Source organism: Oncorhynchus mykiss, chromosome 21, assembly GCF_057628025.1.
Source record: "Oncorhynchus mykiss isolate SJ-2025 chromosome 21, ASM5762802v1, whole genome shotgun sequence".
Classification (NCBI taxonomy): Eukaryota; Metazoa; Chordata; class Actinopteri; order Salmoniformes; family Salmonidae; genus Oncorhynchus; species Oncorhynchus mykiss.
In genome coordinates this window covers 33,700,202-33,716,067 of record NC_143042.1, presented here as the reverse complement: position 1 = coordinate 33,716,067, position 15,866 = coordinate 33,700,202, and the positions used below count along the sequence as shown (strand labels likewise).

The following is a 15,866-nucleotide window of genomic DNA, read 5'->3' as shown; positions in this document are numbered from 1 at the left end:
GGTATTTTCTGTATACCAGGGAGCTAGTTTCTTATGACAAATGTTTTTAGTTTTTAGGGGTGCAACTGCATCTAGGGTATTGTGCAAGGTTAAATTGAGTTCCTCAGTTAGGTGGTTAACTGATTTTTGTCCTCTGATGTCCTTGGGTAGGCAGAGGGAGTCTGGAAGGGCATCAAGGAATCTTTGTGTTGTATGAGAATTTATAGCACAACTTTTGATGCTCCTTGGTTGGGGTCTGAGCAGATTTTTTGTTGCAATTGCAAACGTAATACAATGGTGGTCCGATAGTCCAGGATTATGAGAAAAAATATTAAGATCCACAACATTTATTCCATGGGACAAAACTAGGTCCAGATTATGACTGTGACAGTGAGTAGGTCCAGAGACATGTTGGACAAAACCCACTGAGTCGATGATGGCTTTGTAAGCCTTTTGGAGTGGGTCTGTGGACTTTTCCATGTGAATATTAAAGTCACCAAAAATTAGAATATTATCTGCTATGACAACAAGGTACGATAGGAGTTCAGGGAACTCAATGAGGAACGCTGTATATGGCCCAGGAGGCCTGTAAACAGAAGCTATAAAAAGTGATTGAGTAGACTGCATAGATTTCATGACTAGAAGCTCAAAAGACGAAAACATCTTTTTTTTTGTAAATTGAAATTTGCTATCGTAAATGTTAGCAACACCTCCTCCTTTGCGGGATGCACAGGGGATATGGTCACTAGTGTAACCAGGAGGTGAGGCCTCATTTTAACACAGTAAATTCATCAGGCTTAAGCCATGTTTCAGTCAGGCCAATCACATCAAGATTATGATCAGTGATTAGTTAATTGACTATAATTGCCTTTGAAGTAAGGGATCTAACATTAAGTAGTCCTATTTTGAGATGTGAGGTATCACGATCTCTTTCAATAATGGTAGGAATGGAGGAGGTCTTTATCCTAGTGAGATTGCTAAGGCGAATACCGCCATGTTTAGTTTTGCCCAACCTAGGTCGAGGCACAGACACTGTCTCAATTGGGATAGCTGAGCTGACTACACTGACTGTGCTAGTGGCAGAATCCACTATGCTGGCAGGCTGGCTAACAGCCTGCTGCCTGGCCTGCACCCTATTTCATTGTGGAGCTAGAGGAGTTAGAGCCCTGTCTATGTTGGTAGATAAGATGAGAGCACCCCTCCAGCTAGGATGGAGTCCGTCACTCCTCAGCAGGCCAGGCTTGGTCCTGTTTGTGGGTGAGTCCCAGAAAGAGGGCCAATTATCTACAAATTCTATCTTTTGGGAGGGGCAGAAAACAGTTTTCAACCAGCGATTGAATTGTGAGACTCTGCTGTAGAGCTCATCACTACCCCTAACTGGGAGTGATATATAGTGTTTTGGAATGAAACTCTTTACACACACACCGAGTTGCTGTACTGACACACACACACAGTCGTTGTATAGACACCCTCGCTTGGATCAATAGTCTTAGCTGGGATCAGCCCCCGTTCAGGAAATGTGAAGGGAGAGAGGGGAGGAGAAGGGAGATTGAGCAAGCGAGGAAGAAAAAGGAGGGAGGGAGAGAAAGAGCGGGTGGAGAGAGCGAGGGGGGGAGAGCAAGAGACAAAGAGAGATGGGGAGAGAGGGAAGGAGAAAGAGAGGGAGTCTAAGCGGACAGAGAGAGGAGGAGGAGGAGAGAAGCTCATGCAGTCTCATCGCAGCAGCGAACAGCGGATTTAGAAGCAAACGACGAGGTGCTGATTCACATGCCAACGCAGCAGCCTCTCTCTTCCTGCGTTCTCTCTCCCTCCTCTCTCGCGCTTTCTCCTCTCTCTCTCTCTCTCTCTCTCTCTCTCTCTCTCTCTCTCTCTCTCTCTCTCCCTTCATATCTCCTGAACAGGGGCTGATCACAGCTAGGAATATTGATCCTTTCTGAAATAGAAAACCAAGGGACTCTGGGACTGTGATGCCGCTACTGCTGCTGTGTCTGCCGTCTTTGTCTCGCCACCACCGGTGTCGCCTCACCTAACCTCAGACGGCATGTCCCTAGAGGGAGAGGGTCACTGGTATGCATTGAGACAGGCCAGCGCGTACTGTAATTAGCTATAGCCACAGCCTATCTCTGTGAAGGAGGTGGGATACGGAGGCTGCCGATGGTTGCTGCTGTGGTGTCTCATTCTCAGCAATAGCAAGGCTTGGTGAGTACTAGGTTCTGCAGAGGAGTGAAAGGGAGGAAGAGAAGAGCGGAAAGGATGAACAGAGGAGCAGGGAGGGAGGAGGAGACAGTCAGGCTGAGAGGTGTGGTGTGTAAGATCTGGGCTGTTTGTTGTGTGATGTCATGTCAGCTGGGTTGGGCTGATATGGATGATTTATTACCAGAGTGGGGCTCAGGCTGATGATGTCATACTAGGGCTGGATCGGATCAGAGCCTTTACAATGTAAATAGAAGGCTCTGGATTGGATAGGGTGTCGGAACTAGGTTAATGGGTGTGATGTTAGTGCTGCAGGGGTATTCTTTGTAGAATATCTGGCATCCAATGGATCTACAGGAGGATCTACAGTGACAGTATTAGTGACTCTGCTGTTTTTATGATTGACTTAAAGATAAGCAGAAAGCCCTTCTTCAATGTCTTGTTTAGATGTATTATTTCTCCTCTTGCCAACTGACGTGTGTGTGTGTGTGCGTGCGTGTGTGCGTGCGTGCGTGTGTGTGTGTGTGTGTATGCATTGCTTATCCGTGTATGTAAAGTATATAACAGAGGAATTCAAATTGAGGTCCGGATTTCCACAGTTGTTTTTTGTTCTACCTGACAATTCATTGCACCCACCTGGTGTTCCAGGTCTGAAGCAGTCCCTGATTGGTGGGGCAGAATGGGAAAAAAGCAGTGGAGCTGGCTTCCAGGTCCAGATGTGGTTTTGAGGGATATATACTGTACATATGTATGTGTGTATTTCCTTTCATCCTGACATCACTATCTTTCTCTCCTCCCCAGCCAAGCCCAGAACCTCCCTAAGACAGCCAGACCATAGGGGTCGTGGTGTGGGGCGAGGAGGAGGAAGTGGAGGAGGCGGGGGCGGCCGGTCAGGGGGCCAACATGACTTTAGACAGGGGAGGGACATGAGGGACACCCAATCAGAAGGGAAGACTAATCAGAGTTCCAACCAGAACAAACCAACCCATCAGAACACCACTACCACCAGGAAGTCCTCTGTGCCCTCAGAGAGGTGAGTGGTTATTGGTGGAAACCATAGACTAGACTGGTTAGACTACACTATTAATTCTAATCATGACTGAAATTAGTTCAATAACAAATAATGGAGGGAAAAAACTTTTCTCTCCTTGGGAGCCTAGTAGTGTGAATAACTTTCCTCTGGGGTTGTTTAAAATGCTGTCGCTGTACAATTACTCTCTAGGAACCAAAAATGAGGGCTTCTTATTTGGTCCCTTTTAGGTTGTCGTGCTGCTATGTAAATAGTTTGAGTTTCTTCCTCTGTTTAGGAAATATTACTTTGAGTTGGAAGCATCGCCATCACTGTGAGGGGGGGATTTTGTTCCATGGTCTAAGAATCAGGGAAATGAAAGGACAAAAAGAACTAAGACCAGGATTATTTATCTTTCAGTCACTCTCCTCTCAGTTTCTTTCTTTCTCTTTCTTTCCTCCTCTGTTCTCCTCTTTTTTTTCTTTCTTCCTTGGTGCATGACCTGAATGAGAATAGAATCGTGAATGAAGGGCGCTGGAACCCAATGGTTGGTTTAGTTTAGTGGGGCCAGCCATCTCTTCCCTCCCTCCCTCTCTTCCCTCAGTCCCCCCCCCCCCCCCCCGTGCTTATTCAGCAGTAGCACCAGGGATGCAGCAGCCTCTCTCTCGCTCCCCCCCCTCTCTCTCCCACCCCCTCCCTCTCCCACCTCTCTCTCCTCCTTTCTCGCTTTTCAAGCACAATGTGGCTAACAGCTAGCTAATGAAAACAACTGACCTTACCCCGATTCACTCTTTTTTTGTGTGTGTGTGTATCATTGGCGCTCTCTAACCAGACAATGGACCACAGGGGAGACCGGAGTGACATGGCTGAAAGCATAGGGACAAGGCAGGCTAATCCCTCTCCTATTCTACTACAGATTAACAGCCCAATGAATCAGCATATCTGTAGTCGTACAGTCTGGGCACTTTCATCTGACGCCTCCGATCAAATGCAGAGGGACGCGCGTGGGAGCACACAAACAAAGGAGCACGCACACACACGCACACACACACACACACAAGAGCATGGCGTGCGCACACACACAGGAATGCAGATACACATACACACAAACACACTTTTATCTGCAACTAGAGGAAAAATCTGGGTGGTGCAGCCACTGATCGCTTGGCCATTGTCAAGTTCTCACTGGTGGTATGTGAGGGTTTGTGGGGTCAATCACATTTTGGCCGCTCTCAAAAGCTTGTCTGGCTTTCGAGTTAACTGTTGGGGCTAATACAATTGAACAGTTATAGCAATCCATCATAGTTTACAATATTTATTTTCTAATAGTTTAATGTTGATTCCAGTCCACGTTGCATCTCAGTTTTATATACAGCGGGGACAGAAGTGTTGAGCATATGCCCTCTCCTGATTAGGAAGAAACTCGTAGGCTACAACTAGGGGAGTTTTTCCTGGTCAATCAGGCAAAACAATGTGGTTATGACAAACTATTGGCCCCAATTATGTATGTCTGGGGTTGTGTAGCCAAAGAATGGCCTGTTTATGGTGCATCAGTACTGTTGTGCCCGGCGACCCAGTTGTATAAGCGTATGTATTCATAATGTTATGTCCCTATTGTCTAAGGTCATTCTGGGATGGAGAGACTCCCATCAGAGAGCATTATGGGTAGCATGGTGTAATCAAGAGAGGCCATCAATAGAAATGGTGTTTGTAGGAAGGCTCACCAACCCATGGACTTGAATAGGGGCCGTTCTAGAAATGATTCTACTTCCATGAGGAGACCTCTAGACTATCTCAGGCCCCTAGACTCTAGAGCACAGGGGTATTGTTTATGGAGTGTGTACAGAATACTGTAGAGTATAGTCTAGTCTAGCACTGACTAGGTTAACTGAGTGATTTCGCTGGCTTCTTCCACCAAAGTTTCTGTTCGGTTGAGAAATGGGGACGCAGACTGAAATGATGTTTCCAAACAGGAAACAAACAAGCAAAAAAAAAGTCAATACATACGTTTGATATTCCTCCATTGGTTCATAAGTGTGTAGTTTAGATACAGTAGGAATGGCTCAGTCAACAATTCATTTTCTCTCTCTTCCTTTTGTGTAGGTCAGACAAAAGGATGACACTTCCATCACGGTTCCAGAAGGAAGTGCACGCTCACCTATCCAGGAATACCCAAAGCAACAGTAAGTAGGACTCTGTAAAAGTGTGTATGTCCAAGAGCAGGGGTCTTCAAGGCACACAGCATGGCTGTTTTCATCCTTACACTCTAATCAGGGATGTATTTCATCGTTCAGGGGCGGCAGCGTAGCCTAGTGGTTAGAGCGTTGGACTAGTAACCGATAGGTTGCAAGTTCGAATCTCAGAGACAAGGTAAAAATCTGGTACAAATCTGTTGTTCTGCCCCTGAACAAGGCCCATTGAACAAGGCCGTCATTGAAAATAAGAATTTGTTCTTAACTGACTTGCCTAGTTAAATAAAGGTAAATAAAAAACATTTCTGAGATGAGTCTTTACATCTGAGGCCTTTCCAGGTAGTAGAACCTTATTCAAACAGTTATTAACATATGAATGGCTGGCCCCTCTGGTTCCTGGCCTTTAAATTACTGACCTGTAAACGCAACACATCTCAAAGCAAGAACATTACAGGCTAGAGTTTAGCTTCAGGCTACAAACTCATGATACAGGCTCCAGGAAACAGACTATTTTTTGTTGTTGTGTTACCAAGAGTCTCTCGCAATGTAACACGTCGTTCTTAGATAAGCTACACCTACTTAGGTCCAGGAGTTTTTCTCTGGGCCCTAGTTGCCTGGTCAGGACAGAGAGTCACTTGACCTATTTATTACATATCACCCCAATAACCAGGATATATACCTGTAGAAGTTCGTACACATCCATGCCTAACCAACATCCGCTTGAAATGTCTTCCGCCCCTTATTTTCTCCTTCAGCTCCCTCAAACCTCAACGAGAGTGCTGGCTCTGGGAAGCCCAAGCCACAGCACTCCCCCAAGGACTACAACCCCTCCTCTGCTGGCGGGAACTACAGCCCCCAGCAGGTGCAGGGGCGTCTCAGAGAGGTGCTGAACAAATACAGTAATGGCTTCTGGGTGTCTAAGTTACCCCAGCTCTACAGAGAACTATACAAACAGGACCTGCCTAGCGAAGCACTCAAAGATCTGGAGCACTGGACACACGTATGCACTGTGAGTTATATTGGATACTTTATTTACAGGTCACATATTTTATAGAATATGAATATAGGGAAGATAAATAAATGAAATGTGTTTGCAAAAGTGTAATACTGATATTGTACAGGGGCGCATTGAGTAAATAAATGTTCCTATAGTTAGTTAGATACTCAGCAGTAGGCTGAATTCAATCATCTGTTTTGCATGAGGAAAAATATTTGCATCTTTAGACCTTTTTGTAGAAGTTGATACTCTCTTAGTCAAATAGCCTGTAGGTCCCCACAGCTGCAGAGCATACAGTGAAATATGTTCTATTATACGAGTCATTACTCCTGTACTATTGTTTTAGATCGGCTGGTTCTGTGTATCTGAAGAAGGATCTGGCCTTCTCTTCTGTTTCAGGTAGAGAAACCTTGCAGCAGTAACCCAAAAGAGTTACTCCTATACCCAGCTAAAGAACCAACACATACACAGACCCCATCCCCTGTCCCTACCAGAGTCCTATCCCCCACCTCCGCCCCTTTCACTCCATCCACGGACATCAAACCCCAGTCAAAGCCCCCTACCAGCCCCCCTACCACCACCATGAGCCCTCTCCCCCTCACCCCCCCTTCCACCTCCCCCAGTCACACAGCCTCCCCCTCCACCCTCTCCCCCGACTTGAAACAGAAGCTCGGGGAGCTCCTAGTGAAATACAGCAACGGTCTATGGGCCCACGCCTTACCCAAACTCTACTTGGACACGTACAAGACAAAACTCCCCGAACACGTCCTGGAGAATCTCTCGCTGCTCTCCGACTTCTGCACAGTAGACTACCCCATGCCGGACAACCCCAAGAGGGCCATCCTGTACAAGAGGACCAAGGAGGAGGAGAGCTGCAACAGGAGGGAGTCAGTGGAGGAGCGCAGGGCCAGAGAGGAGGTAGGGAGGAGGCTCAGTTCCCAGGCTGTACCTCCTCTCCTCATCCCTAGGGAGGAGTACCCCTCTGTGCTGGTGGTGGAAGCTACCAATACCAACGGAGTCATACTTCGGTAAGAACCTCTGTAATAGGCACAGGCTGTTATGGCCTGTTGTTTGGTTAAGGGTGATTGGTACTGGCTCTGAGGTCCAGTTGTTTGGTTATGGTTGATTGGTACTGGCTCTGAGGTCCAGTTGTTTGGTTATGGGTGATTGGTACTGGCTCCGAGGCCCAGTTGTTTGGTTATGGGTGATTGGTACTGGCTCTGAGGGACAGTTGTTTGGTTATGGGTGATTGGTACTGGCTCCGAGGCCCAGTTGTTTGATTATGGGTGATTGGCACTGGCTCCGAGGTCCAGTTGTTTGGTTATGGGTCATTGGTACTGGCTCTGAGGTCCAGTTGTTTGGTTATGGGTGATTGGTACTAGCTCCGAGGCCCAGTTGTTTGGTTATGGGCGATTGGTACTGGCTCTTAGGGACAGTTGTTTGGTTATGGGTGATTGGTACTGGCTCTTAGGGACAGTTGTTTGGTTATGGGTGATTGGTACTGGCTCTGAGGGCCAGTTGTTTGGTTATAGTTCATTATGAACAGGGCATGGTTTGTTGACCAGCCCCTTGGTGCTGTTGGAACTGAGCTTACAGCACTGAAAATAAATGAAAATTACTTTGCTGTCCCATAAGATGTGGTTGTGCTCTCGCTCTCTCTCGCTCTCTTCTTCCTCTTTATCGCTCCTAACCCGCTCCCCTCTTTCTCTGTGTGTGTGTGTGTGTGTGTGTGTGTGTGTGTGTGTGTGTGTGTGTGTGTGTGTGTGTGTGTGTGTGTATCTGCTCATACCTGTGTGTATTAACTCGATCCAGGTACATAGGAGAGGGCTACTCCCAGGCCCAGGAGGCTCTGGAGGATGAGATGAGAGAGTTCTACTGTTGCCAAGACAACCACAGTCGTACCCCTCTGGCCTCTCCAACCTCGGGTCAGCTGACAGCCGTCAGGGCTGAGGAAGAGGAGGAGATACTACGAGCACAAGTCACAGAGGTCATGACCGACAAGGTCAAGGTGAGGTCAAAGGTCAATTGGTTGGAACTTAGACAATGGAATTGAATAAAGATACATGACTGAAAAACATTGTCATTATTAAACATCTATGGTGCCATGTCAATGATTTGAGGATAGGATGAGAGTTTATGGTTTGACATTTTAGAAAATGAATTGCATCTCTCTGCTTTTTTCCACAAACACTTTTTGTGTCTGTTGGCGAATCTGTAGGTTTACTATGTGGATCACGGGTTTTCGGAAGTCATCAGCAAGGTCAAAGTGTTTGAGCTGCATAATACGTTTTTCAAGCTGCCTTTCCAGGCCACCAAGTGTAAATTGGCTGGTGAGTTTTGATTAGAATTTTCAGTTATATATTTTTTTAACAATAGTGTTTACAGGTTGAGGGTTGGATTCCGATTTCTTTCTTCTCAATGAAGTGTCTGTCTGCCTCTGTTTTCTTATCCAGGTCTGGAGACTTTCTGCCAGGAGCCTGCTGTTCTGAAGAAGTTTGAGTCCATGGCTAGCGGAAAGATCCTATTGGCTGAGATCCTGGAGAGAGAGCAGACCCCATTGGTGGTCCTGTATGACACGTCGCAGGATGATGATGTCAACATCAACGCAGCCTGTATCAAAGCCCTGCAGGACAAGACCCTAGCCAGCCCACTACAGGTGCGCTACTGTTATTGTAATTTGCTGTCAGTGGGTTGAAGAGATTATTGAGCATCCTTCATCAATACTGTACTAATCCATGTTTTTCAGTCATGATTATTTTAATCTTGAGGTTATATCTAAATATTAGCTTTGCCATTTTCGAAACCTTAATGAACCATGGAACAGATTCCCAGATGCCAGATTGCACCTTCACATTTTTAAATAAGCGGAATGGGTTCATGTCTAACCCAGCCATGGTTCTCTCTCCCCCCTGTAGGTGAACAGTGCCTATATGAACGTGGCGGTGAGAAGTGTGTGTTCAGACGGGACCATCTACTGCCAGCTCCCTTCTCGAGGCCTGGCCAAACTCACTGAGATACTGGAGAAGACCGAGGCTTACTTCCACTCACAGGTACCTGTTTGTGTGCGTGCGGGTGCGTGTGCAACCTTGTGTATGAATGTGCCTGCGCGTGTGGTAGAGCCTCTGTCACTCATCCTTATACTCTGAGGAGGCATAGTGGCAGATAGTTGTTTCCAGATTGAGATTAAGGAACATAATCTGGGGTTAAGACACAGGCCACTTAATCTGATCACATGACACTGGAACTGACCTACTGGGACTGACCTACTGGCCACATACTACTACTACCTAGCGTAGGCCCCCCGTTATAATTAATTAAAACCGGTCAAATTGTTCAGATTATTTTAGATGCATACAATACAGATACAGTGCCTTGCGAAAGTATTCGGCCCCCTTGAACTTTGCGACCTTTTGCCACATTTCAGGCTTCAAACATAAAGATATAAAACTGTCTTTTTTTGTGAAGAATCAACAACAAGTGGGACACAATCATGAAGTGGAACGACATTTATTGGATATTTCAAAAATTTTTAACAAATCAAAAACTGAAAAATTGGGCGTGCAAAATTATTCAGCCCCTTTACTTTCAGTGCAGCAAACTCTCTCCAGAAGTTCAGTGAGGATCTCTGAATGATCCAATGTTGACCTAAATGACTAATGATGATAAATACAATCCACCTGTGTGTAATCAAGTCTCCGTATAAATGCACCTGCACTGTGATAGTCTCAGAGGTCCGTTAAAAGCGCAGAGAGCATCATGAAGAACAAGAAACACACCAGGCAGGTCCGAGATACTGTTGTGAAGAAGTTTAAAGCCGGATTTGGATACAAAAAGATTTCCCAAGCTTTAAACATCCAAGGAGCACTGTGCAAGCGATAATATTGAAATGGAAGGAGTATCCGACCACTGCAAATCTACCAAGACCTGGCCGTCCCTCTAAACTTTCAGCTCATACAAGGAGAAGACTGATCAGAGATGCAGCCAAGAGGCCCATGATCATTCTGGATGAACTGCAGAGATCTACAGCTGAGGTGGGAGACTCTGTCCATAGGACAACAATCAGTCGTATATTGCACAAATCTGGCCTTTATGGAAGAGTGGAAAGAAAGCCATTTCTTAAAGATATCCATAAAAAGTGTTGTTTAAAGTTTGCCACAAGCCACCTGGGAGACACACCAAACATGTGGAAGAAGGTGCTCTGGTCAGATGAAACCAAAATTGAACTTTTTGGCAACAATGCAAAACGTTATGTTTGGCGTAAAAGCAACACAGCTCATCACCCTGAACACACCATGCCCACTGTCAAACATGGTGGTGGCAGCATCATGGTTTGGGCCTGCTTTTCTTCAGCAGGGACAGGGAAGATGGTTAAAATTGATGGGAAGATGGATGGAGCCAAATACAGGACCATTCTGGAAGAAAACCTGATGGAGTCTGCAAAAGACCTGAGACTGGGACGGAGATTTGTCTTCCAACAAGACAATGATCCAAAACATAAAGCAAAATCTACAATGGAATGGTTCAAAAATAAACATATCCAGGTGTTAGAATGGCCAAGTCAAAGTCCAGACCTGAATCCAATCGAGAATCTGTGGAAAGAACTGAAAACTGCTGTTCACAAATGCTCTCCATCCAACCTCACTGAGCTCGAGCTGTTTTGCAAGGAGGAATGGGGAAAAAATTCAGTCTCTCGATGTGCAAAACTGATAGACATACCCCAAGCGACTTACAGCTGTAATCGCAGCAAAATGTGGTGCTACAAAGTATTAACTTAAGGGGGCTGAATAATTTTGCACGCCCAATTTTTCAGTTTTTGATTTGTTAAAAAAGTTTGAAATATCCAATAAATGTCGTTCCACTTCATGATTGTGTCCCACTTGTTGATTCTTCACAAAAAATACAGTTTTATATCTTTATGTTTGAAGCCTGAAATGTGGCAAAAGGTCGCAAAGTTCAAGGGGGCCGAATACTTTCGCAAGGCACTGTATATACATAGCACAAGGGCAGGCTACATAATGTTACATGTATCTGGTATTTTGTTATTATCTTGATGTATTGTTGTTAGTTTTTTTTTAAATTGACTGTGACAGTCACCATAGGCCTCTTGTTTCTTTTTCCCTGTGTCTGTCTCATGTTGATGACATAATCCTGCTCCATATTGATGGCATAATCTCTTCTGTGTGGCAGGTGACATCAGAGTTCCTGGTGTCCAGACCATTCTGTGGTAAAGGCTGTCTGGCTCGCTACAAAGGCAAATGGTCTCGCGTGGAGGTGAGATGGATACCATTACCTCAGAGTCAATAGTGTATAGCTGATGTGGCAGAGGCAGATAGATATATGTTTTGCTAGCTGCTGCCAAATAGGAATGATGTCTACACTTTGGTCCAGAATTTAAAAAAAGTGACAGTTAATTTCAGTCCTTTATCCACTCTGATCATAGGAGTGTCCTATCTTTGAGAGTGAACCTCACTTATCTTATTATATCATTTGGATTATTTTATCCATCCCAGGACACCCTGGAAAACTGTGATAATTGTTGAATGGACTATCCAGGTAAAAAAAAATATGAACTGAGCTGAACTCATTGTGTACAGAGATACCCCAGACTCATGATCTCTCTCGCTGCTTTCCTACAGATAACCAATCTCCATGGCAGCAGAGTCCTAGACATCCTTTTCATAGACTTGGGGGTCCAGGCCTCGGTGGAGGTGTTTGAACTGAGGGAAGTCCCGTCCCCTTTCCTACACGACCTGATTGCTATTCCACCACAGGTCAGCACATGAGAGGACAGAGGAGAGATGATGTGTGGGACGGGGGATGGTGTGTGTGTGTGGTTTTGTTATGAGCGTGCATCCTGAGGGTTTTTGCTTTGAAACAAAGGCCTGTAGGTGTTCAGATAGTCTGACATCCTGGTAAACTGATATGATGTGAATGGTAATGTCCAACAATGAAAATACAAACAATATGTATATAAATTACTTTTTTTTTTTGCTCAGAAAACTTGGGGGGGATAAATAAAACCACCCGCGGGCCTCCAGTTGGGGAACCCTGAAATAGAGCCTCCCACAATGCAAGTGATGTCTGCATGGTGCAGTTGGTGAAAAGCAACTGCAGCAACTTGAAGGCGACTTCATCAAAAACTGCATGAACTTTGATCTTTTTTCTTCTTTTTTTTTCAACCATAATGCTAATATTTTGAAAGTCGGTGACCAACGATGGTCATCGACTTGACTAAAGTGATCCGCTCGAACACGCCCTCTCTCTAGGCAGTGAAGTGTTGTCTGGGTAATGTAGTCTGATGTGCAGTAGTCTCTCTCTAGGCAGTGAAGTGCTGTCTGGCTGACCTGGCTGTTAGTGGTGTGGGCTCTTGGACCCCAGACGCTGTTCAGTGGCTCCGAGACGCCGTGCTCAACTCTACTGACTGTAGTATGAAGGTACATGAACGCACACAAATACACATATGCATGCACAAACACAACGCTGTAAATCTGTACTGAGACACATGATATACAGTTGAAGTCGGAAGTTTACATACACCTTAACCAAATACATTTAAACTCATTTTTTCACAATCCCTGACATTTAATCCTAGTAAAAATTCCCTGTCTTAGGTCAGTTAGGATCACCACTTTATTTTAATTATGTGAAATGTCAGAATAATAGTAGAGATTTATTTCAGCTTTTATTTATTTCATCACATCCCCAGTGGGTCAGAAGTTCACATACTGTACACTCAATTAGTATTTGGTAGCATTGCCTTTAAATTGTTTAACTTGGGTAAAATGTTTCAGGTAGCCTTCCACAAGCTTCCCACAATAAGTTGGGTGAATTTTGGCCTATTCCTCCTGACAGAGCTGGTGTAACTGAGTCAGGTTTGTAGGCCTCCTTGCTCGCACACGCTTTTTCAGTTCTGCCCACACATTTTCTATAGGATAGAGGTCAAGGCTTTGTGATGATCACTCCAATACCTTGACTTTGCTGTCCTTAAGCCATTTTGCCCATTTGGAAGACCCATTTGCGACCAAGCTTTAACTTCCTGACTGACGGCTTGAGATGTCGCTTCAAAATATCCCCATAATTTTCCACCCTCATGATGCCATCTATTTTGTGAAGTGCATCAGTCCCTCCTGCAGCAAAGCACCCCCACAACATGATGCTGCCACCCCCGTGCTTCACGGTTGGGATGGTGTTCTTCGACTTGCAAGCCACCCCCTTTTTCCTCCAAACATAACAATGGTCATTATGGCCGAACAGTTCTATTTTTGTTTCTTCAGACCAGAAGACATTTCTCCAAAAAGTACGATCTTTGTCCCCATGTGCAGTTGCAATCCGTAGTCTGGCTTTTTTATGGCGGTTTTGGAGAAGTGGCTTCTTCCTTGCTGAGTGGCCTGTCAGGTTATGTCAATATAGGACTCGTTTTACTGTGAATATAGATACTTTTGTACCTGTTTCCTCCAGTATCTTCACAACGTCCTTTGTTGTTGTTCTGGGATTGATTTGCACTTTACACACCAAAGTGCCTTAATCTCTAGGAGACAGAACGCATCTCCTTCCTGAGCGGTATGACGGCTGCGTGGTCCCATGGTGTTTATACTTGCGTACTATTGTTTGTACAGATGAACGTGGTACCTTCAGGCGTTTGGAAATTGTTCCCAAGGATCAACCAGACTTGTGGAGGTCTACAATTTTTTTTCTGAGTTCTTGGCTGATTTATTTTGATTTTCCCATGATGTCAAGCAAAGAGGCACTGAGTTTGAAGGTAGGCCTTGAAATACATCCACAGGTACACCTCCAATTGACTCAAATTATGTCAATCAGAAGTTTCTAAAGCTATGACATCATTTTCTGGAATTTTCCAAGTTGTTTAAAGGCACAGTCAACTTAGTGTATGTAAACTTCTGACCCACTGGAATTGTGATACTGTGAATTATAAGTGAAACTATCTGTAGATGTCCCAAACCGACTTGCCAAAACTATAGTTTGTTAACAAAAAATGTGTGGAGTGGTTGAAAAACGAGTTTTAATGACTCCAACCTAAGTGTATGTAAACTTCTGACTTCAACTGTAGTCATTGTTTTTTTTTACTCCACCAGTGACCATTTCATAATTTCTTGTTAAAGTTACCTTTTACTGCAGTGGGCTAATACAGGGTCACACAGTGATTAAACAAATCCATTTTGAGACAAAAGTATACACCTCACACACATGGTTATGGGCTTAAAAAAAGAAGACACCTGTACCATGTCAGATATAGAGTTGAAATGTATTCAATTTTGATTTTGCATCCCAATATTACACTTTATATATATTACAGAAGACTGAAATATAACAAAGTGGTTTGACATTGAAATACAGGATTTTCAGCATTCTTTATTAATATTCTTGATTAATTAGGAAAAATATGAATAACATTCCACCCATGAGGCCAAAGGGGTGCTTTTGGTCATTGACTGCAGGAAAGGGTTACAGATGACATCCTCTGAATTCTATCTCTCTCTCTCCACCCCCTCCCTCTATCCCTCCACAGATAGCCAAGCTGGACAAGACCAAGCGCAGCGTAGTCCATGTCTACCTGTTCACCGACAAGAACTTCCACGACCCCACGAGAAGCCTCAATCGCCAAATGGCCGCCTCTGACCTCTTCAAACACCAAGGAGACGTCTTCCTAAGCAGCCACAGGTAGGGCTAGGAGTTGATTCCAAAAACAGTCTATTCCTAGTTCCTAAAGTATGGGGTCTCCTGCCATTGTGCTGGACTCTCGTGGGGTTTGGATAATGGAAAAATACACATTTTAGTGACAATTGACAATAAAGTAGATGTTATGTTATCACAGCCCTTCCAAGACCTCCATCTGTAACTCCACTGCCACCCTCACCTCCACAACCACAACCACAACCACTCCCAGCTCCAATGGGACCAAGCCCCAGCTACGACGCGCCCACTCTGGCTCGGGACCCAGGCCAACGGGGGGTACAGGCACCCCTCCTGGAACTCCTCCACCTCCCTCAACCACCGCCCCTATTAAGCTACCCCCGCTGCTGGACCTCCCTCCTGCAGGTCAGAGACATATATTTACATATTTACATGCTTCATAATGTTTATTTTTTTTTATCTGAAAATGAAAGTACTTGTGTTTTGCGCAAAGCTGTTTCCAACCTCGTCGTCTGTTGTTCCCGTTCGTTGATTTAAAAAGATTGATGCCACAAATCTATGCGTCATAGTGCTGAAACCGTAATGTCCAAACTCCCCGTATCTATGCCTCTGCTGCAGGTCACAACATGGATATCTATGTGTCCGTGGCCTGCCACCCGGGTCACTTCGTACTGCAACCCTGGAGAGACATGTACAAGCTGGTAGTTCTGATGGGAGAGATGATCCTGTACTATAATAAAACAGAGGAGAAGCCTCTCAAAGTGGAGAAGAATCAGATATACGCTGCTAAGGTGGAGAACAAGTGAGAAGAGGGAGGAGTGGGTGGGAAAGGCTGGGAATGTGT

At 45.0% G+C, this 15,866-nt stretch overlaps 1 protein-coding gene across 3 annotated transcripts in view; it reads left to right on the top strand.

Moving 5' to 3' along the window:
• tdrd7b (tudor domain containing 7 b) overlaps nt 1–15,866 on the top strand; it is a 30,546-nt gene that overhangs the window by 10,086 nt on the left and 4,594 nt on the right. Inside the window, exons 1-15 of one of the 3 annotated variants that reach the window (XM_036957800.2) lie at nt 1,647–2,046; nt 2,974–3,205; nt 5,285–5,364; nt 6,129–6,382; nt 6,770–7,398; nt 8,183–8,378; nt 8,589–8,700; nt 8,824–9,026; nt 9,286–9,420; nt 11,558–11,641; nt 12,007–12,141; nt 12,691–12,804; nt 14,898–15,049; nt 15,204–15,427; nt 15,641–15,824. In XM_036957800.2, the coding sequence (XP_036813695.1) occupies nt 3,099–3,205; nt 5,285–5,364; nt 6,129–6,382; nt 6,770–7,398; nt 8,183–8,378; nt 8,589–8,700; nt 8,824–9,026; nt 9,286–9,420; nt 11,558–11,641; nt 12,007–12,141; nt 12,691–12,804; nt 14,898–15,049; nt 15,204–15,427; nt 15,641–15,824 (2,609 nt within the window). In that variant the 5' untranslated portion in view covers nt 1,647–2,046; nt 2,974–3,098. Of the gene's footprint in view, nt 1–1,646; nt 2,179–2,973; nt 3,206–5,284; nt 5,365–6,128; nt 6,383–6,769; nt 7,399–8,182; nt 8,379–8,588; nt 8,701–8,823; nt 9,027–9,285; nt 9,421–11,557; nt 11,642–12,006; nt 12,142–12,690; nt 12,805–14,897; nt 15,050–15,203; nt 15,428–15,640; nt 15,825–15,866 lie in introns of those variants that run through there. The other 2 variants (XM_036957799.2, XM_036957798.2) reach the window with 2 other exon arrangements.